Here is a 22,894-nt window from a genome sequence, read left to right on the forward strand (position 1 = left end):
CACTTGGAGAATGCCAGCACGGCCGTCCCCTGGGTTTGGGAGGCAAGGCAGGAACCAGGTTCCCAGCACTGCGTATCCCTCCTTCATTGCACCGAGCACCATTGCGATGCTCAACCCTGAGCTGAGGAATCTGATGAATGTTGGTCTCCCTCACTAGACTGTAAGGGGAAGGGGAGGGTCCCAGAGAGGCAGAGGACAGACCCTGGGGTGTGGCTCCCGGCTCCACCTCTTCTCCGCTGTCTAACCTTGGGCAAGTGACTTAGGCTCTCTCTACCTCAGCTTTCCCGTCTGTAAAATGGGGTTTGTAGTTAAGTAAGTACTTAAGCCATCAAGATACCAAACTGGCCAGGCTCAGAGTCAGGCAGAGTCCCGCCGGTCTCACCGGTGTTGGCCCGGCTCCTAGAGCCAGTCCCCACCGCGCTCCCCTGCTGACCCCTGTCTCCCCTCGCAGAGAATGGGGGACGAGGATTACAACGCCTCCCTCGCCTACGATGACTACTCGGATGATTTCGACCCCATCGTGGTTTTGGAGGAGTCGTCTCCGCTGGAAGGCAGGGTGGTCAGGATCTTCCTGGTGGTGGTCTACAGCATCGTCTGCCTCCTCGGGATCCTGGGCAATGGGCTGGTGATCGTCATCGCCACCTTCAAGATGAAGAGGACGGTGAACACCGTCTGGTTCCTCAACCTGGCCGTGGCGGACTTCCTGTTCAACGTCTTCCTCCCGATGCACGTCGCCTACGTCGCCATGGACTACCACTGGGTGTTCGGGACGGCCATGTGCAAGGTCAGCAGCTTCCTGCTCGTCCACAACATGTACACCAGCGTCTTCCTGCTGACCGCCATCAGCTTCGACCGCTGCGTCTCCGTGCTCCTCCCCGTCTGGTCGCAGAACCACCGCAGCGTGCGGCTGGCCTACACGGCCTGCGTGGTTATCTGGGTGCTGGCTTTTGTCCTCAGCTCTCCGTCCCTGGTCTTCCGGGACACGGCGCACGCACACGGGAAGATCTCCTGCTTTAACAACTTCAGCCTGTCCGCGGCCGCCTCCGCCCCGTGGCCCGCTCGCTCCCGCCTGGACCCCGTGGGCTTCGGCCGGCACGTGGTGGTCACCGTCACCCGCTTCCTCTGCGGCTTCCTGGTCCCCGTGCTCGTCATCACGGCCTGCTACTTCACCATCGTCTGCAAGCTGCGGCGCAGCCGCCTGGCCAAGACCAAGAAGCCCTTCAAGATCATCGTGACCATCATCACCACCTTCTTCCTGTGCTGGTGCCCCTACCACACGCTCTACCTGCTGGAGCTCCACCACGCCGCCGTGCCCGGCTCCGTCTTCAGCCTGGGTCTGCCCCTGGCCACCGCCGTCGCCATCACCAACAGCTGCATGAACCCCATTCTGTACGTCTTCATGGGCCAGGACTTCAAGAAGTTCAAGGTGGCCCTCTTCTCCCGCCTGGTCAACGCTCTGAGCGAGGACACGGGCCACTCCTCCTACCCCAGCCACAGGAGCTTTACCAAGATGTCGTCGATGAACGAGAGGGAGACCAGCATGCTTTGAGGCTCGTCTGGGAACCCGGATGGACAGACACTCCGGCCTTGGAGGCCCCGAGCTGTGCCCTCTCGAGACCATGGCAGAAACCTCTTCGGGACCCACCGACGCCCGCTGTAGTCTGCAGGGGGCTGACCCGTGCTTTGAGCTGGGAGTCCAGGGCTTGGAACTCCTTTCCTCGAGTGGCCTGTGGACAGGGCGTGCCATGTCCTCTCAACCTTGGACTCTCTGTGAGTCCCCCCCGCCACGGTAACTCACCCAGTGACGCGCAGCTAGCCGGAAGCAGAGTCAAGATGTGATCCCAGCTCTGGCTCTAGAATGTCTGTTTTTTTAATGGCGAATGTATCTCTTGAGAATATTCTAGACTCTCATGATAGCCGACATTTATTTAGCACCCCCTATGCTAAGCGCTTTCTGTGTGTTATCTCATTTGCCCCCCGGCAGCCCTGAGTGAGGTACAGTTACTACTTCCCTTCCACATTTGAGGTATAGCTGAAGCCCAGAGAGGTTACGTAACTTGCCTGAGGCCGTCCAGAGGGTCTCTGCCAGAACCTGGATTTGAAACTAGGTCTGTCTGGCTCAAAGACCGCTGCAGAATCAGGGTTTTGTGAGAGGCTCGGGGTTTTGACCATAAATATTGATTCCTCGGCAGATTAATATAAACCTCTTAAGAGCCTATAAGCCAGCCATGCAAATAGTTTTCCAAAATGACCCAACATGGCAAAGAAAGTACACTTGGCCTCCAGTTCCCTGACACCCGTCCAAACGTGCCCACCATGGTTCCCAACTGCTACGCCCCTGAGACCTCCAGGGAAGGCGGGGGGGGGGGGGGGTGGCGGGAGAGAGAAGCCGGGCCGAAGGCAGTCACTGGTGGGCCCGCGGCCCTCTGGCCTCCGAGTGTTCACATTGTCCTGTCTTCCAAGTGCTGCTGTTGTGAGGCCAGTTCCCTGACAAGATGCAGTGAACAGATGTCATGTCTACACAGCGCTGGGCAAGTTCCCGAGGCCATGGGCCATTTGGAAATCACACCTCATTAAGAGACAGACTGTTCCTTCCCTCCTTGGGTCATCGTGCTTATGATGAAGCAGCTCGGAGTTGACCCCAAGTCAGGGCGTCCCATGGCTTCAAGAAATCTAAACTCGGACTGAACCCTGGACTCCCAGCTCACATCTAAACTGAGAGCAAAAGAGGGAGCTTGAAATACTGCCCGGTGCCCCTTGTCCCCTCCCACCCCAGCGGCACAGGTGAGGCAGCTAGGGCACGAGACGGCCTGGGACGTCAGGCCCCAGAGACAGTCCTCAGCCACTCAGGCCTCGGACCCCCAGGTGCTGCTTGCTCGGGCGGGGTCCCTCGCTCTTCCCGGGCTGCGTGCCGGCCAGGCCGGGCCGGGAGCCAGGAAATCATTTTGTCGTTGGAAAAGCTGATGAACAGGAGTAAAATTCAAACCAGCTGTTTCCTCCTTCGGGTCGGGCTGCTTTCTGGCTGCCCCAGCAGGAGGTTCTCATGAAATCCTGAAATGCCACCATGATGTCCTCGTGCACCTTGTCCCTGCAGCTTCTTCAGAGGATCTCCCAGCTCACACATACAAAGGTCCTGTGGTTCGCAGAGTATGCACCTGCATTACTCCACAGGCAGCCAGTGTGCTTTGGGCCTGAGAGCTCCCCGCTTCACTTCAGGGCCAGGACCTGGCCGATGGGGCATCAATGCTGCTTCGTAGGTGGGGTGGGTGGGCCGAGGGTGGTCGGGGTGAAGAAGTGAAGGTGGGGTTTGAGAGGGAGCGGAGAGGGAAGCACAGAGACATGCAGAATAGAGATAAAGCAAAGGGCTCTGGCATTTATTAAGCGAGTCCTGTGTGTCAGGCTCACGATCTCATCAGACCCTCCGAATGAGAAGAGGACCATGGGAGCCACGCGGGTGATGCCGAAAGGGAGGTTGGGATTACCGACCCCACCCGTTCAGGGTCGCACAGCTCGTAAATGGTGCAGCTGGGCTTTGAACCTGGTCGGCTGCCTGCGCTCCCGGTGTCTTCAGCCTAGGGGAGGAAGGAGAGAGAGAGAGGGAGGAGAAAGGGGGAGAAGGGGGAGCAAGGGGACAAGGGGGAGGGGTTCAGGAGGGGACAGTGACTGGGATGTGGTGCTGGCTGGGGAATGAGGAAGGAGTGGCTTAAGCCTGCTCCCAGAGTTGGCTCTGGAGGGCTCAGGGGCCATGCTGGGCTGGAGAGGATAGAACCTGACAGTGAGAGACATGAGGTCTATTCCCATTTTACAGATGAGGGAGCTGAGAGCTGCCCTTTGCGGCAAAAGGAGCTGGTGTTTGCTTTGCCAGAAGTGATCCATGATTCCTCGGCCCTTCCCTCTCCTGTTCCTCTGTAGCACGCGGTGCTCTGCTGGAGCTGGGGTGCCCTGGGCCTGTGCTTGCCAAACCCTGGATTCAGAAAATTGCTGCTGGGGATGGTCTCCAGGACCAGGAGGAACCAGGAAGCCACCTGTCCAATGATGAAATAATTCAGGAGCGGGGGCTTGCTTGCTTTCTCCCTTTAAGGACAAAGTTGCTTTTGAATTAAGAGACTGAGGTGAGAGTGCGGCTCCGTGCTGGACGTCCCTGCCCCCCAAAACCCCCTTGCCTTCCTCCTTCACCTCACAGAGCAGCAGTCGAGTCTCAGAGAAGTGCAGCGTGCTGCCCAAAGTCACACAGCAGTGTTGTGAGGCAGTGGCAGGAGGAAGCCCAAAATTCCCTACCATTCCAAGAATCTACATTTTGAAAAGCATTCCCTCCACGTATTTCAATTTCTTAGCAACCAAGGACAGTAGATTGTTAGTAACTGACTCAAGATAGCCCCCACCCCCCCACCGCAACATCCATCCACCCCAACACCCATCTACCCACCGGCCCATGCACCCATCCATCCATCCACCCGCCCGTCCATTTACATAACCATTTCTATGCCCACCCATTCATCCATTCCATAAACATCTGTTTAATCCCTTCTTTGCCACGTCTGTGGTAGGCACCAGGAATACGAGGGTGACCAGGGCATACACAGTCTCTGTCCTTAAGAGCTCGTTCTTTGGTTAGTGGGAGAGACAGCCAGTAATTTTTTAAAAACCACACCCTCAATGGAAAACAACCCTGCTAAGCGCTACACACCTTACAGAGAGATCTGACCCTGTCCAAAGACCAGGAAAACCGCCTCGGGGAAGAGATGCTGGAGTTGAGAAGTGTAGGGTGGGTAGGTGCTGATTCAGTGCCGGAAGGGGTGGGTGAGGGAGAAGGTGCTCCAGGTGGCGGGAACAGCGCGGGAGGGGAGAGTGATGGCGAGGGACTGACAGGGATGGGGCTGCAGCAGAGGAAGCAGACAGGATGGAGAGGAGGGCAGGGGAGGCCATGGGCAGGGCAGGACACGCTCAGATCGGCATCTTGCCGTGATGCCCGATGCCCGGGCTGCTCTGGGCAGGACAGGATGGGGAAGGGCAGAAGGGGACGCCAGGAGGCTGCTGCAGCCTCCAGATGAGTGCGATGGGAGCAGAGGTAGAGCTCGAGAGAAGTGGAGTGTTCTAGAGATACTTAAAAGCTACCCAAGCTTTCTCAGGGGAGCGGTTAGCGGGAAGCCAACCCAGGGCCCATTTCAGCTGCACAGAGGCCTCGGGGGCGTTGCTTTATTGATGGAAATTAATTGTAAATATTATTCAAATTTACCTCCCAGTGCACAATTACATTTCTCAGGGGAGCCCTCTGAGCACATAATAAAGCCCTATAAATAATACATATATTAACCTGAGAGGAACGGAGGCACATTACTGCAGCACTTGCGGGTGGCAGCTGGGGGGAATTTATGCAGACAAGACGCTAAGTGCTTGGACTAGGGTTTAACTTTGGAGGTCACCGGAGCTCTGTCCCGGGGAGCTTCCGGAAGTCTCTGCCCCCCCCCCGGGGGGGACAGCCCACTATTGCTCTAGAGTCCTGGTCAATGGGCAGGTGGGGGCAAGGAGACAGGTGGTCAAGGGAGGAGGAAGCACAGGTGTATCAGACGCTTACCTTGGGCCCAAAGCTTCCAGAAAGCACTACCCATAATAATAACAGTAGGTCATATTAATTGAGCATGCCCAGGGTTTGGGTATCCTCCAAATGCTTTGGTTTCATCATCTCGTTGAATCCTTACGGCAACCTTTGCGGTAGCAGCCATTCCTATCCCCACTTCCCGACAAGGAAATGAAGGTTCGGAGAGGTGTGGTGTCTTGCCCAGCATCACACAGCTAATGAGGAACAGAGCTAGGATTCCAACCCAAGTGTGTTTGACTCGAAAGCAATTTGCAAACACAAACTGTCTTCTAACGAGACTCCTCTCTGGAGAGAGGAAGGCAAGCATGCGCTCTCTGTCCAGTGTCAGATTTTAAGGAGGTAGGAGTGGTGGGGGGAGGGGGGATCTGATAGATTGCTTTTTCCTCTCGGAGGAAGGAAATGGTGTCTGGATGGGCTTGTCATTTCCTCCCTAGGAATCTCAAAAACCACATCCCTTCCCACCCACCCCCGCCCCCATTTACAGACGGTGAAACTGAGGCTCTTTGCAGATCAGAGTGGGACCTCCCACCTCCCTGACTGCTGGGACATGAGATGGGTGGGAAAATGCCCACGTGAGCCACTTTTTAAGCACTGCTGTTGCAGAGACCTGGGCATTCTCCAAGCTGCCAGTTTTTCAGTAAGGGCTTTGGTGCTGAGCTGCCCTGAAGGACCCTACCCAGGATCTGGGGGCGGGGGGGGCGGCGGGGGTGGTCACTGGGGTTTATTCCGGCAGAATCCTATAAAGAGAAAGCAGGAGACCTTGGAAACCCTGGTACAGGGCAGAGACATGCCGTGTCTGAGGCCTAAGCGTTATCTCTCGCGGTTGTCCTGCATGGGGTGACGACGCTCTCTCTCTGGGTCTAGGTGGTAGTTACGTGGCTGTCTTCATACATCAAACCTCATTTGTCTATACATATATGATTACTGCACTTTACCGTAGTAAGTTATGCCTCAGTAAAAGTATTTTGAAAAATAAATTTTAAAATAAAATGTAAAATTTATGAACTAATTCATGGTGCCTGCAGGAGTGACTCCCGCTTCCTTTGGCACTCTGGGCAGAATCAGATTCGAGACAGCAACTCAGAGGGAGGTAGTCCCAGCAGGGTCCATCCAGGGAGGCAGCATCTCAGGAAGGACTGAACACTCCCAGGGCTCACCCCAGCTGTGTCCCCTGACTCAAAGGGCCTTAGATGGCTATGACACAGAGTCACATGGGCTCAGGCGTCAGAATCCCAGCTCCACCATTGACATCGACTAGGGTTAGGGCTACAGTTAAGGCTCTATGACTTGGACAAGCAGCTCAGCATCTCCAAAGCTTCAGTTTGCTCATCTGTAAAATGGGTATAAGAAGAACCTGTAGCTCACCGGCTTGCTATGAGGATTCAGTGAGATGTCGCACATAAGCCCTTAGCAGGTGTGCGGCTCTCCTACACCATCCACCTTCATCGGGAAGTATATCTGCCTCCTCCCTGTCTCCGCGCTTGCAGCCTTGCCCCCCACAACCCACCCTCCACAAGGCAGCCAGAGTGAGCTTCCATCACGGAACAACAATCCAAACCGCCTCCACCTTCAGCTCGTGCTGCTCCCCATTCAGGTGTCCCCCCCTGCCTTTGTGTTCGCTGTTCCCAGACCGCTGATGGCATGGCCTGGTCGCCCTCCTCTTTCCGGTCCCAGACTCTCTTGAGCGAGGCCCTTCTTGACCCCTCCCCGCAGGTAAAGCAGCCCCATCCCTCTTCACTGTCTATCAGATCCCCTGTTTTCCATCCCCGACGCTACTTCCTGCCATCTGGAAGGAGTTTATGTGTCTGTGTTTAGCTGCCTTCAGTCTGTCCGTCTCCTGGGCGGGGATCTCCATCAGGGCGGGGGAGCCCTTGTCTGTCCGCTGCACCTCTGTGTCCTCGGCATCCAGAGCGGTCCTTAGCCCAGGAAACGGGCTCACGATCCTTTGTTGTACAAATGGAGAAATAACAGTAAGCTGACGTTCCTTTGATCAAATCGTCACCATCATCGAATTTCAAGAGGATCACTATTACAATTCACTGTTTCCAGAGTGTTGTCGGTTTTTGTTTTGGTTTTTTTTTTTTCCTATCCTGATGAGACTTGTGGGAAGGGACTATCGCCCATGTCACAGACGTGGATACTGAGTCGTCCCCCCCCCCCACCCCCGGGCTTGCTTGGTTCAGAAGTGGAGAAGCCAGCGGGGAGTTCTTGCCCTCGGAGTGCTCCCAAACCAAGGAGGTTTCCATTCAGTGCTTTTATCTCCCCTGGCCTTTTCCTTTCCCCTTTGTCTGATTAATTGCAGCTTGAAAATAAAGGAACCAGATGCCTCCCCTCCCACCCACCACAACCCCTCCCTTGCATTGTTTTGTAGTTCTTTTCCGGACCAGGACTCTGTTAAAAATTTGGCTGGTGGGACCATGACCACAAACTTCCTGTGTTTATCCTTCCACTTAGAAATCATGGATGGAGCAGTCAGCATGTGCCAGGTCTGTGATGGGCACTGGGCGAAGAAGCTGCGGCGGAAAGTCCAGCTAGACACCTGATGACCGCGAACCCCTGGAGCCCGGAGGCGGACCCCAGGATTTTCTCTTCCCTGGTTTTCATCTTGCAGATGTTTGACACCCATGCAGCAAATATCTGGATGATGGAATGAGTTTCTGGTTGGCTCCCAGACGTTGGAGCTATGGAGCATGGACACACAGGGAGGTGGGAAAGGGGGCTCCCAGCCGTGGCTGGGGGGTGGGAATAGCTGGCGAGCCCCTGGTCAATGGCAGGCAGCTTACTAGGACGCCCAGGCCAGGGCCCAGACCCTAGTGCTTGACTGGCAAGCACTGACTCGTGATGGCATTTCAGGCACCGTGACAAGCGGCCAGAGGCAACGCCACATCCATCATCTCATTTTATCCTCATTAAAGACCTGCCAGGAAAAACCACCTTCACATTAGAGATGAAGATGCTGAAGTTCAAAGGTGTCAAGGACGTTTTCCAGAACCACGCTGATAGCCACCCATTGATTTTTGTTGAGCACCTACCATGTGCCAGGGACTGTGCTGCGTTCTGGGGATACCTCAGCAGCCACTGCCCTAACATTCATTGAATCTTATGACAAGTTAGTATGCACAGAGCTGGGATTTGAACGCATGTCTGGATAGCTTTGTGGCTTCTCCTCCTCCTCCACTAGGTATGCTGCTGCTTGAGTTATAGAACCTAGGTACGTAAGAATCAGTACAGAATGGAGAGAACGGCTTTCTGTTGTAACGCCTCAAACACTCTTCGGGAGTTAGAGAAAACTCACATCTTGGCCGGCAATGGAGATCGATTCCGGGAACCAGGAAGCCGCTGTCAGCAACTGCTCTCCCCTCCCTGACTCCTCAAAATAGGACAGTGATTGATCCCCCAGCTCTTTCCCTCCTTTGAAAGACCAGCAGGGAGATAGATGGCACCGCTTAACCCAAAAGAATGGCACGCTCGAGCTGGAATTGCAGGAACTGGGGGAGACGGACAGAACATGAAATTGGGAATGGAGTGGGTTCCAAGGTCCCCTCCCAGACTCACTATAGGATCAATAGGTCTTTCATCTGAAATGTCCCCTTTTCTAGATCCCGGATTGTAAGCCTCATCCTGATCCCCTGGCCGCAGCATCGTCAGGGATGCAGCTAGATTGATGGAAATGGCTTGTTCGATCTTAACACATCAGATGGCCAGGTCCTTATGGTCAGTAGAGTCAAACCCCTGCCCAGGGGAGGGAGGTTAGTCCCACAATCCATCAGAGGTGAGCCAGGACAGGAACCCAGAGGTCCCCATGCCCAGTGATTGTGTTCCCTGCTCTTGCATGTGATCATTTGTGCCCTTCAATGGCTTGGTCTTTTGTCACATTCTGGTTCAGACACATCAATCCGTGTAAACTTGAGAAGCAGATAAACGGACAATCAGTGTATCTTCCAAGGCTGGGAATATAACACAAATAAAAATCCTAATAATCCATGCGGGTTGGCATTCATCCTTGGACTCCCAGTGTGAAATAAACCAAGTGAAGGTTGAAAAAGAAGATTATACCAATCAGGATGCATTTGGCTGCAAGTTACAGAAACTGCAACTCAAAATGTCTGCCGCAGTAAGGAAAGGGCATTCCTGCATGCGGTGAGAACGCCTGTAGGTTGGGAATTCAGCAGCTGGGTGGTGACGTCAAGGGCCCAGAGTGTTTCCTTCTCTCTGCTCTGTCATCTTCAGAGGTTAGGGTTTGTCCCCAGAATGGCATCGATCATGGGCATATGATAGTTTCATATGATAGGTGACATCAAGCAGAAGGGAGAGCCTTGCCAAGAGCCCCCAGCATCCTCCCCTCGCATCTCATTGGCCAGAATTGGGTCACACGATACCGCTGAACCAATCACTGGCAGGCAAAGGAGATGGCTTAGACCAATCAGAATCCACCCAGGAACCACATGGGAGAGGAGTGGACATTCAAACACAATCAGGGTTCTACCCCAAAGAAGGGGAGGGGATTAGAGGCAAGTATCCAGTGGTGTCCCCCACAGAGAAGGTGGGAAATGCAGTTGATCGCCCTGCAGATTTGCCTTCTTGTCCTGGGGGATCCAGAAACTCTCAGATACGAGTGTTTTAAAACTACAGAAGGGCCTGGGGAGGGTGGGGGGCAGCTCTTAGAAATTAAGAACTTATTTCTTAGAAAATCAGCATGCTTTATTCTTTGAGACTGATGATTTCCTCCTGTTCTTTATATTAAGTAATGCATAATCTTTGGCAAAAAACTTAAAATATATGAACAAACAAAAAGAAAAGGAAAATCAGGGGCGCCTGGGTGGCTCAGTCGTTAGGCGACTGCCTTCGGCTCAGGGCGTGATCCCAGAGTCCTGGGATCGAGCCCCACATGGGGCTGCTCTGCTGGGAGCCTGCTTCTTCCTCTCCCACTCCCCCTGCCTGTGTTCCCTCTCTCACTGGCTGTCTCTATCTCTCTGTCAAATAAATAAATAAAATCTTAAAAAAAAACAAAAAAAAGAAAAGGAAAATCACTTAGGATCCCAGAGATCACCCAGGTATAATCACTAACTAGCATTCTGGTTTATGACCTACAGTCTAGTCTGTTTTTCTTTATCTTACAATATCTATCAGTCTAGCAAAAAATTGTATATATATTCTCTTGTATGACATTTTTGTCCATTTTTAAAAATCAGGCCATGCAATGTTCCCCTAGCACTGATCATTCAAGTGGTGATGGCCAGGCAGATCTGGTTTTCCCAAGTTAATTTAGCCAACCTCCTCCTGATGGACGTTTAGGTTGTTTCCTTTTTTAGAAGTATGCGTACCTGATGGGTTTTCCCAGGAGAAGGTACTGTGGAGCTCAAGCCCTGGGTGGCCCCCAGATCTATCCTGAGCTTTCTGCCCACTAGCCCAGCCTCTGAGGCCCTGTACTTCCTTCTCCCCTTGGAGTGGGGGGAAGAGTTCTTGAGGCTTGAAGAAGAGGTCAGCCAGCTCAGGAAAGAGGGGCCGGTGGGCTGGGCCGCGATCACACACACAGCGTTTGGAATCAGGCCAGTTTGATAGGGCAAATAACTGTTGCTCTCTGAGCCCCAGTTTACCCATCTGTGTAATAAAAAAAGCTTTGTAGGGTTGCAGGAGGCTTCAATAAAATAATCCATGTAAAGGGCTTATCACGGCACCTGGAAAATATTATGTGCTTAAAAATTTGCTAGAGCTCGCTGTTGTAATGTTCGATTCCAGTTTTCCCTCTTACCGGGGCTGCAAGACTGCATTTGCCTTGTTATCTCTGGGGGCCATGCCTAATCCAGGCCAGTGATTCGGGAGGCTGTGCAAATCTGCCTAAATTATATATTGGGGATGCCCAATGAATGCTTGCTACAGTGTGGCTGTGGGAAGAAAATGTAATTTCTTTGTAGCCCCGGTGGTCTGACTTACGACGTCTCTCCCAACCCCTTCCACCCACATTGGCAGAAAACAAAACCAGAAAACAAAAAATTAAGCTTCACCCATGTTATGGGTCGAATTGGGCCCCCCTAAAATCCATGTGTTGACGTGCTAACCCCCAGCACCTCCGAATGTGACCTGCTTTGGAGACAGACCCTTTACAGACATCATCGAGTTAAAATCAGGTTATTAGGGGGGGTCCTAATCCAGTATGTTGGGTGTTCTTAGAAAAAGGGGATATTTGAGTGCAGACACATACAGGGAGGTGATATGAAGAGAACTGGAAGAAGGCCATCGACAAGCCAAGGAGAGGAGCCTCAAAGAGCCAAACCTGCCGGCACCTTGACCTTGGACTCCAGGCCCCGGGAACAGTGAGACCTTACATTGCTGTTGTTTGAGCCCTCTGGTCTGTGGTGCTCTGTTACGGCCGCCCTAGCAAACTGAAGTAACCATTTCTTTTCTTTTTAAAGATTTTATTTATTTATTCGACAGAGAGAGAAACAGCCAGTGAGAGAGGGAACACAAGCAGGGGGAGTGGGAGAGGAAGAAGGCTCCCAGCGGAGGAGCCTGATGCGGGGCTTGATCCCAGAATGCCAGGATCACGCCCTGAGCCGAAGGCAGACGCTTAACGACTGAGCCACCCAGGCGCCCCTTAAAGTAACCATTTCTAACATTTTAGTTCACATGTTCATTTTACAGGTTCCTGAGCTAAGTCTCCCTTATTCTCTCCCAGGCGCTGCCCTCCCCTGCCTTTCTCCTGGGCTAGTTGGGGCACGTGGTGGGCAGGGTTTGCTCCGATGTCTCCAGAGCCTGGCGGAGCATAGAGGTCCCCAGGGCCCTCTGCCTCCTGGTGCAGAGAGATGTCCCGCACGTGCAGGTGGAAACCCGTGGAAAGAGGATCCGGCTCTGGGTGGGGCTGACTCGGTTCCCCTTGGCTCCCCTCCCCCACTCCCCCCAGTGCAAATGCCCCACCCTGGATGGCCCGGGCCTCCTCCATCCTCCCAGCTGGGATGGGGATGAGACATCCTCCATGTAGCAGGAGCAAAGCAAACCCCTGGCCAACGCTCTCTCCAGAATCCCTCCCCCCTTCTACAAATCCTGGTTCTGGAAAAGCAGCCGCTTTTCTTCTGTGCTGGCTGTCTGCTTTCCCATCATCCGGTGGTAAAAGCCTCAGACTTGTGCAGGGAAGGGGTTCTGCGGCTCACCGGGGCAGAATCGGGGAGCTGGGCTTCCAGGCATGGCTTTTGTGTGTCACAGAAGGAGAATAAAGGAAATTGGAAAATCCTCCCTCGAGACGGTGTCCTGACTTGAGTCCATAGCCTTGCGGCCCGATGCCGTGTAGCCCGCCAGCGCAGAGCATCCCCCCTGCCCATCCTTTCTCTTCTGTAACAGAGCCTGCCCTCCCCCCTGCACATGGGCTCTCGGGGCTAGTCGGCCACATCAGAACGCTAACAAGAATGGCTTCTTCGCAATTTCCAGGAAAGCCACCCATTACCATTACTTCTTGTTGCTTTCTGCTGCTCCCAACAGGCTTTGGGGCTTAAAAATTGCAATGAAAAAGTCAGAATGATACTATTAAGATGATTATTAACAGCCCTTCAGTGGTTACTGACGAGGATTCCACGCTTTGCGGATGGGAAAATGGAGAGTCAAGGTGAGTCCTCTGCCCAAGGTGACCCGGCTGGGAGCTGCGGGGGCGACGGGCGTGGAAGCCACCTTTGTCTGATTTGGGACGGCCTCTCTTTGCACCTGGAAGGCTGCGCCGTGGCAGCCCGGCGGGGCGTTGGCACGGCCGTGAGCAGCTCCTGCACATAGTTGCACGGCACGCTTCTGCTCACTGATGTCGAGCGCTTACCAGACTTCTGAGGAGCTGGAGAAGCTCCATGTGGAGGGGGCTGCTTCGTGCGATCCCCTAAGGATCCTAATGTATCTGTAATAGGATTAGGGTTGTCTGGAATCCTGAATGTCTGCCCTCCCTTCCTGAACAGTCTGTGGCCCTGGGTCTGAGGTTTGCCGGGAAAGAGGAACCCACTGGGCCTTTGCAGACTATGTTCCCCAAGCGTTCCGTGTGCAGTGCTGTCTCCAGGCGGTGGTGCTGGCTACCGCGGGGCTTTCACACCACCTGCCGACCTCACATCACCCCAGATGTCCACTGGGGTGGCCTAGGGAGCCCCACTTTTAAAGAGAAGGAACTAGGGCTCAGGGAGGTCAAGACATGTGCCCAAGCCATGCTAAAGAACGGTGGTGTCAAGACCTGAGTCCAGGGTACGGTGGCTGTGGACCTTGGCCACTGAGTGCCTGCTACTCTGTGTGCCTCAGTTGTCTCATCTGCAAAATGGAGAGGCAGCTCAGGATCTGAAATGAGATGCCACATCCAGGGGCAAGAGACTTGGGTTTGAGTCTCAGCTCTGTTACAGGGTCTCTGTGTAAGCTTGAGGTCACGTTCTCTTTCTGGGTCTCAGCCTTCCCTTCTGAAAAGTGGGAGATGGGTTTTGACAAGAATGCAGTTATCAGAAGTTAGCATATAACAAGTACCTACTATGTGCCAGGTGCTTAAGACACACAGCGTTTCACGGACCCCTCCCCAAGCCCTGGTCAGCCGGCCGGCATGGTTATGCACATTTCACGGATGTAGAGACTCAGGTCTGTGTGTTTGCAGAGCCTTGCTCTTCGCAGGAGGCCTCTGAGGACCCTCTAAGCTCTGGCTTTCCAAGATTCCAGGCAGAGGGTTTAGACAGATCAGGGTTCAAATCCTGCCTCTGCCACTTCCCAGCTGTATGACGTTCTGGACAAATGGCCTCACCTCTCTGAGCCTCAGTTCCTTCATCTGCAAAATGGGTCCATTGGGTCCACCTTGCAGAGTTACTGGGATAATTCTATGACCTGCTACAAGTCCACTCTCAGGCTCGCGGTAAGTAGCAGCTCTTTCTGCCCTTTGCCTGCCCACGTTCAGGGGGATGCTTGAGAACAGCCACACTAAGCCAGGAGGCCAGAAGAGTTCTTCTCTCCCAGCAAAATCCCGCCTGCCCTGCCCTCGTTTCTGTTCTGCTCTGCCACACTCAAGTTCCAGCAGCTGCCTTTAATTGGATTTAACTTAATAGTTTTATTGATGCCTTTTGGTTCAGGGGACAAAGAGGCTTCTGGGTAATTTGCACGTTTCTAACAAACCAAATAAAGAGCTGATAAGCATAAACAAGTCCGTTTTAATTGGATTAAGGGAAGCCTTGGCTTGGGGACTGCTAAACCACAGAGGAGCTAGAGAAAAAAAGGACTCATTTCAGATTTTCTGCTTCCTTGGACCCTCCCCCCTCCCCAGCACTCTGCACAAGGCGCTGATTTCCTTCTCGGGAGCTGCGTGCTGGTGTGTTTGCGTCCGTCCATGCCCATGCCTCATTCCATACGTTGCACAGAAGCCTCTCTCCCCCGCTGCTTCCCCACCTGCTGTGCTCCCTGTGGCAGGTGGTGCCACCCTCCAGCTTGGTCTCAGATGCCCAGAAGTTCAAGTCCTGCCCTGCCTGTTCCGTGTTCACCTTGAGCAATTCATTGACTCCCGTAAGCCCGGTTTCCTCAGTTGTAAAAGGGGATCATGGTGGTTTTTATCCTGCAGGGTGAGAATTACATGCTGGTAACTTACCTGCTGCTGAGAAGGGTCACCAAGAATGGCAGCCTCTGATAACCAGAGTCAGGATGAGGGAGGGGTCAGAGTCCCTGCTCTCACAGGGGCCCCAGCCAAGGAAAGGAGCAGCTGTCCGAGGACATGATATTTGCTAAATGGAGGGCCACCTAACCCAGCCTAGGGGACCCAGGGGACAGCTTTGTGAACGGAGAGAAGAGACAGAGCTGAAACAAACAAAAGCATTTATTTGGGGTCTCAGAGTTGCAATTCAGGGAGCACAGACTTGGGCAGCAACCCAAAACGTGTTTCTCCCCCACCCGCCTCCAGAACAAAGGTCAAGGCTTTTTAAAGATAAAAGGGAACGTTAGTTTTTGTGTATGTCGTTCACAAAGAATTCTGATCGGTGTTGGTGGCAGAAAGCTCATCATGCCTGAGTATAATCAGTTTCGAAGCAAAGTCGCATACTGCAGCAAGTTGCAGGTGATGTGGTTTGGCCTGGTTCACAGTTCCACGCGGTGAGGACGTGCATAAGGCCCCCCTTCTCATGGCCTCCCGCCTCTGTTTTAAATCCCCTTGACATAAGTGACACCACTGTATTTCACTTTTCACAGCTTCCAGGTGGGCCTTGAGGCATGAGTAGAAGTGGCCTGCAGCCATGCTTCCCAGGCCTGACTGCACCTGCAACCCCCCGGGAGGACCCTCTTGGTCGAATGTAGATTCTGATTCCACCGGTCGGAGGTGGAGCCCGAGATTGATTTCACGTTTCTGCTTGGCTCCCAGGTGATGCTAGGAGGCTGTGCTGAGGACCACGCCTTGAATAGCTAGAGGCCAGAGGGTTGACGGGGCCCAGTTCCGGGGCCAGTCTGACCTCAGAACCTACCTTCTCAGGAGCCCACCAGGAGAACGGGGAGCAGGTATGTGGGGCTATCTTGTAGGGGAGGTGGGCCCGGGATGCTTGTAGCCTGGGAGCCTTCATCAGTATGGCTTTATTTTACCTTGAACTTCCGGTGTGTTGCATTTGACTCTGCGCCGCGTTCGAGCCTTTTCTGATATAAAAAAAGAACCGTGGCCGGTGTTTTCGCCTCAAGCATTTTTTTTTCATGTAACTAATTGGCTGTAGCGCAATTTTGCCGTAAAAGATAAAATCACGAAAAGTAAAAGAGGGCATTCATTAAAAAGGACATCATGAAACATAAAAAATGAATAACAAGATTAAAACAGCTTTATTACGGAATAACAAAATACGTGAGTGCATTTCAAGTGTGTGTAGATTCCCGGCAATGCTACGGAAACAACGGATTTGATTTTGGGGGCTGTACCTAAGGGCTTCGAAGTCTTTTATTCATAGTATTATACTTTTTTTTTTTTCTTGGTTGGTCTCATTCCCCATCACGCTTTTTCTTTTGTCGCTAGAATCTCTTCCTTCGTTAAGATAGGTATCCCCTTCCAAATACCAGGGTGCGTATTTGTAACTGAGCTTTGCGTTGTGAAAGCCGTCTCTACTGTTCTTGGCGCATCGTCACATGTCCCCTGATAGACCTTTTAAAGTTCTGCTAGAAATGTGGGTTCCGAACTCTGTGCCAGTGTAGACCATTAGGAGGGCTGAGATTGATCGAATCTATGAATGGGAGCGCTGTGTCGGTGGAGAAGAGGAATCAACAAACTCTCAAACCAAACTGTCAACCAGGTTTTTTTTTTTTTTTTGGTTTTGTTTTGTTGTTGTTTTAATTTATTTATTTGACAGAGAGAGACAGCCAGCGAGAGAGGGAACACAAGCAGGGGGAGTGGGAGAGGAAGAAGCAGGCTCCCAGCGGAGGAGCCCGATGTGGGGCTGGATCCCATAACGCTGGGATCACGCCCTGAGCCGAAGGCAGACGCTTAACCGCTGTGCCACCCAGGCGCCCCGAGAGAGAGAATCTTAAGCAGGCTCCATGGCCGATGCAGGGGCTGGATCTCACAACCCTGACATCAGGACCTGAGCAAAAATCAAGAGTCGGACGTTTGAGCCACCCAGGTGCTCCACCATGCCTCTGAGCTTCTCTGTAAATTGGGGCTCTGTTCTGAGGCCTAAGTAAAAGGGGGGTGCAGGACTGAGCCCATACCTGCTCATTTTAAGTGCTCCTTAAACATATTTTCGCAATGTGAACATAGCTGGGTCCAGGGCATCTAAGTGCTTTAGATGTGATTTTCATTGACGTCTCAGCCCGATGTGCAGAACTTAATTTATACAAAACCCACTGTCTAGCGCCTGGTTGCCGCTCAGCAAATGTTAGTTCTTTCCTCTCTGGGGGCTCGGTTTGCTCAACTATAAAATAGGAGAGCTGATCGAGTCCAGGGGCTGGCACACAGCCTGTTTTTGCAAATATAAAACATCAGAGGTTCAGGGCGCCGACCCCCTGCAGAGTCGAAACTCCACATGTAACTTTTGGCTTCCCCCAAAAGGAATGTCTAACAGGATCGGAAGCGTTAGTGATAATATAAAGAGTGATTCACACATATTTGTATGTTCTATGCATTTTACCCGGTATTCTCACAATAAAGGACGCTAGAGACAAGAAAATGTTACTAGGGAAATCCTAAGAGAAATTACATCTACAGTACTGTGCTGTAAAAAATCTGCGTCTAAGCGGACCCGTGTAGTTCAAATCCATGTTGTTCGAGGGTCCGCTGTGCGGTTCTGTTGGCCCGTGACCACGCCCATTCCTTTACTTACCGTCTCGCCGCTTCCCTCCTGCAAAGATCGAGGTGAGCGGTTCCAACAGAGAACTTAGGGCCACAAAGCCTAAAATATTTGCTGTCTGACCCTTCACATAAAATGTTCACTGATCTCCTCCAGTGCATTGCAGACTTGTGTTAGCTGATGGAGGGGATGTTTTCAGTTGTCTCCCTGTTGGACGTCGGGTTTCGGAGAAGTGGGCTCCGAGATGGAACCGAATGCAGGGTATCCTGGGGTGTACTTTTGGACCCCCACTTGGGGAATGTGGGGAAGGAAGCAGAAGTCGATCTGCAATGCCAGGCTCGATGACAGCCAGCTGACCCCATAGAGAGATAAGATGGCCTTTGAGGGTTGTCCCCAGTTGGGCTGAGGTGTTCAGACCTTTAAACCCTATGTCGGTCCGTTGTTGGACGTAGGCTGCCCCGGGAAGGGGGTGCGTGGCCTTGGGCGAGGTGGCTCTCTGCAGCTGAATCCGTCCTTCAAGAGGTTGACCGCTGAGGTCAAGGCCTTTATTGAAAGAGTATATTGAAGGGGGGTGACAGATTCCAGAGTCCTCGCTACCCTACGGCCGTTCTTGACCTCTTCCTTGCCAACAGATCTCTGGTTTTGTTTGGGGCAGCAACGTGACCAGGCCCTGGGGTACCTTCTGACTCTGTTAAGCCTCTCATGCCCCTCCCCTTTCCCTGTACCACATATTTACTTTTTCCAGCCTCCTTTACAGCCAGCAGTGGTTTGCCTGAGTCTAGTTCTGGCCAATAGAGGATAAGGGGAAGTCTGCAGGGACAGGGCAGTGTGGTTCTGAGAAAGATAGTTTGTCTTCTAATTAAAAGGGACATGCATGAGAGAAGGAAGAGTTGGCTGGCAGCCCCTCTCCACTTTCTTCCTGCCCCAAATGCGTGCATTGATGCTTTGGGCTGTGGCAGCCATCTTGAGGCCAGGAGGCAACATGCTTGAGTTCATCAAAAGATGAACACACTAAGAACGTCCAAAAAAAAAAAAAAAAAAACTGGATCCTTGGTGTCATTATTGAAACACTGAATTGGTCCTGGAACACTCTACCTCCAGCCCTCTTGTTAAGTGAGATAATGGAGTACTGCAAATCTAGGCTTTGGAGTCAGGCGGAACAAGGTTGAATTCCACATACCTCCAAGCTCTGTGACTTTGGGCAAGTCCCCCCTCCTCCCCCTGGGCATGAAGTTTTCATTCCCAGTCTGTAAAATGGGAGAAGAAGAATACTTCCCTTGTAGAGCTGCTATGGATCATCCCATATTTCAGCATATTTGAAGCGAACGGTATAGGAAGTGGGGAAGCTCACCTGAGCTAAAGAGAGGAATGGCAAATATCGTAAAGGGCATCCTTACCAAGGAGATCACCAAGGTCCTAGAAATAAGGTAGTTGGAGCTCGAGGTGGTTAGCGCTACAAGATTTTTCTTGCCTTTTAAATATATATAGCACAGATATGCATATAAACATACGTATTACTATACACACATGCACGCACACGCACACACACTATGAGTTAGATATATTCTAGTACTTACTGTCCAAAGCATTCTAAACGGATAGGGCAGAGAATTGTTTTGTCATAGGAAACCCTGCGCAAAACTTCAATATGTAAATAGAAAACTAGTACTATTCTAGTTAAAAAGTTGGGGGTTTGTACCACCCCCGTATCTCCCCTCCCTCTGGATATTTGCATAGACCTTTAGAACTCTGAGGAGCCCTATGTTCAAACCCTTAGAATGGGTAGCGTGTCCGTCCCTACTGCTACCATAATGCAGCCCAGATTTCAGCGCATATAACAATCAGGGTTTGTTGTTCACCCCTCTGAGCTGGTTGGCTAGGCAGTTCCTGGTTGGGCTCACCCAGATGTGTGGGAATGGTCTAAGCTTACGCTGTTGGGGTCACTAAGCTTTGCTCTCGTCCTCCAGCAGGGGTGGCAGACATGCAAGAGGGGTATCAAGTCTAGTCATGCAGGTACATTTTCCGCCTCTGATTACATCATATTTACTAACCTCTCTTTGACCAAAGCAAAGTACGTGGCCAAGCCCAGAGTCAGAGTGGGAGGGTGCTTCAAAGTCACGTGATGACAGGTATAAGGAAATGTGAAAAACTATGGCTTTACATAATATAGGGGCGCCTGGGTGGCTTAGTTAGTTAAGTGTCTGACTCTTGATTTTGGCTCAGGTCATGATCTCAGGGTCCTGGGATCAAGTCCTGTGTCAGGCTCTGTGCCCAGTATGGAGTCTGCTTGAGCTTCTCCCTCTCCTTCTGCCCTTCCCCCTGCTTGCAAACTTACATGCTCTCTTGCTCTCTCTCTCTTTAATAAATGAAATCTTTAAAAAAATAATATATACACGTGGTCTCTGAGAATCCTCCTGATTTTAAACACATGACCTGGAAATCTTCAGAGAAACTCCACCTTAAAAAGGTAGCTTTTCCTATTTCACTGGTTGGGCCACACAGATTTGGAGGTTATTTCTTAGGGCTTGTGCTGCAAAAATTACAAGCTCTCAGATGCTCAGGCCAGCTAGCTCTTGATAAGTCCCCCCATTTATAGGACTACAAATATGACATATCTACCATCTATATCTCTAAGTTTTAGACTAGAAACACTGCACTCGGGGGATCAAAGAGCTTGTGACCCCAACTCAAATTACCTAGAGTGGAGAGGGAGCGACTTGTAGTTCAGAAACATGGGAAGACTGTCAAACATCCATGAAATCAGCCATATAAAATCGTGGAACTTAAGTCACAGTTCAACTTGTTCTGTGATGCATCAATTTCATCAAGATGAAAAGGAAAACCCCAAGGATGCTTGTATAGTTAACTGAGGCTGACACAGCAATTACACCCTGTTGGTGTGGGGCTTGGTTTACTTTCCTGCCCCCAAGAACTTCTTTGTGTGGCAGCCACACAGCTTTGTGCCCCTGAGTACATGTGTTCTCACTCTGCTTCAGATACTTCATTTTCTAGTCCTGCTCCCATGTGGTTTCTTTCCTGGGAGCTGCTACCACTGGAAAGGTTTGTCCAAACAAAAGTCTACCTTCACCTCATCAGTCTTTTAAGGACACTGTCTACCTCTGTGCATTTTTGCATCTTATTTTTATTCATGTCTTTCATTCTCTTCTTTCACCTGGATTAAAATTCCCGGGAGGGTTGGCTTGAAGTTAGGGGAGTTTCCAGAGAAAAAGTGTTTCCTCAGCGTTAATGTTTCAGAACCATGGACAGAGCACCCCCCACTCTGTAGATATGGTATGCCTACAATGCAGCCTGTGGAGAACATTTAATTTTCCTCTATGTAGGGCACCATTTCATCAAAAGATGGTTCAGTGGTTAACAGCTTGAGTCTGGGGTTAGAAAGTCTGAGTGTAATTCTGCCATCCCTCCCACACTAAATGCTTGACTCAGCCACAGTTTCTCATCAGTAAAATAGAAATCATTAATAGTGTCTAACTCCTAGAGTTATCAAGATTACATGACATGGTATATTGAATTACTGGCCTTGATTCTTCATCCCTGCTGGTTTGCATGCTATGTACCTTGGCAGTTAATTCTGCAAGAGTCAAGAGTCAAAGCCCATCACTTGACCTCGGGCTTGGCCATATGGCTTGTTCAGCCTATCGGATGTTTGCAGATGTGATGTAAACAGTGACCACAAATATACTTGGAAATGCTCTCTTGTGGTTCTGTCATTACCATAAGCAAAGCTTCCCCCCAAGTGGTTGCCTCTTCTTCAGCTTGGGCCCCGGAATAAACATGGGAACACAGTTGAACTCAACCTTCAATCTGGAGCCTGGAGTCCTGTCTATCCCTGCCAAGTTTCAGCCCACACCCAAACCCATCAGAATAGGTGATTGCTGTATCGAATCACTGAGTTTTGGGGCTATTTGCTATGCAGAATTATTGAGGCAGTAGCTGGCCAATACAAGTAGAATAATGCATGTAAAACACTTAAAACCGTGTCTGTGCGAAGTAAGTGCACCATTCCTTTTGGCCCTCAAGATCATTGTCAGGAGATGTGAAGATCAGTGGTACATTACCAAGATCTGGCTGTCTGACCCTGGGCAAGTCATTTAACCACACTGCTCCTCACTTTGCTCATGTGAAGCTAGGAATCCCCCTTCTGAGTATGTCTGAAATAATCAAAAGAGACATGAACTAAAACAGTATCGGAAACTGTGGGTTGGTCAACACTGAAGGCAATGGGATCAGGTGCTTCTCACACCTCCCATGTGTTAAAAACAACACTCAGATTCAGTCTGAAGACACAGTGGTACCAATGGGGACAACAGCCATGAAATCAACAAGCTACCAGCTTTAAACTGATCTGTCAACTCTACACTTTATACTGATTTGATGCTAATTCCCATGTACAGAGTCAGGCCTCATCAGAGACCTCACACACATATAATTTAGCATCAGGAGAAGATCCACGTAGTTCCCACCAATCTCTTGTGATAGCTGGGGAAAAAATGCTTCCAGGAGTACCATTCTTTTAGAATAAGGAGCTTGCTTTTTTCAGGTCCTCTTGAAAAGATCTCTGAGTTACTAAACAGAGACACAATGATAATTACACATCTAGCGAAAGATAGCAAGCTAGCCACCAACTGGGGAAGGGAATGAGATGAGTGCAGATGTGTTTTGATGGTGGGCAGGAGGTAGGCTGGAGGAACAAAACACAAAATCAGGTCAAGGAGGAGGAATTGGAGGGGGAGGATGGAGGAAACACAGTGGTGTTCGTGGAAGGTGATAGCAATTAGGCATCAATATGCCTGGGTTCATAAGCGTATGTGGAATTTACACATAGATTTCTTCAGTAGGATGCAAGAAGTACAAACTGAAACAGAAGAACTGATAAGTGGGGCTTTGTTGAAATGAACAATTCTTCCTCTTTGAAGATAATGTTTGGAAAATGAAAAGGAAAGCCATAGACTTGCAGCAAAGCCCTTTTACCTAGAATATATAAAGAATGCTTCTAATTCATTGATAAGAAGGCAGCACAATTTTTTTTAAGGGC

At 51.2% G+C, this 22,894-nt stretch overlaps 1 protein-coding gene across 5 annotated transcripts in view; it reads left to right on the forward strand.

The window, feature by feature from the left end:
• Window positions 1-9,583, forward strand: part of CMKLR1 (chemerin chemokine-like receptor 1) — a 52,488-nt gene extending 42,905 nt beyond the window's left edge. For 4 of the 5 annotated variants that reach the window (XM_045791517.2, XM_045791516.2, XM_045791520.2 and 1 more), the window contains 2 exons: window positions 452-3,130; window positions 3,809-9,583. In XM_045791517.2, coding sequence (XP_045647473.2) covers window positions 455-1,549 — 1,095 coding nt within the window. In that variant the 5' untranslated portion in view covers window positions 452-454 and the 3' untranslated portion in view covers window positions 1,550-3,130; window positions 3,809-9,583. The remainder of the gene's footprint in view (window positions 1-451; window positions 3,131-3,808) is intronic. The other variant, XM_087857269.1, reaches the window with a different exon arrangement.
• Window positions 9,584-22,894: the final 13,311 nt, after the last annotated feature.

Source organism: Ursus americanus, chromosome 30, assembly GCF_024610735.1.
Source record: "Ursus americanus isolate L20-20 chromosome 30, mUrsAme1.1.p, whole genome shotgun sequence".
NCBI classification, from domain to species: domain Eukaryota; kingdom Metazoa; phylum Chordata; class Mammalia; order Carnivora; family Ursidae; genus Ursus; species Ursus americanus.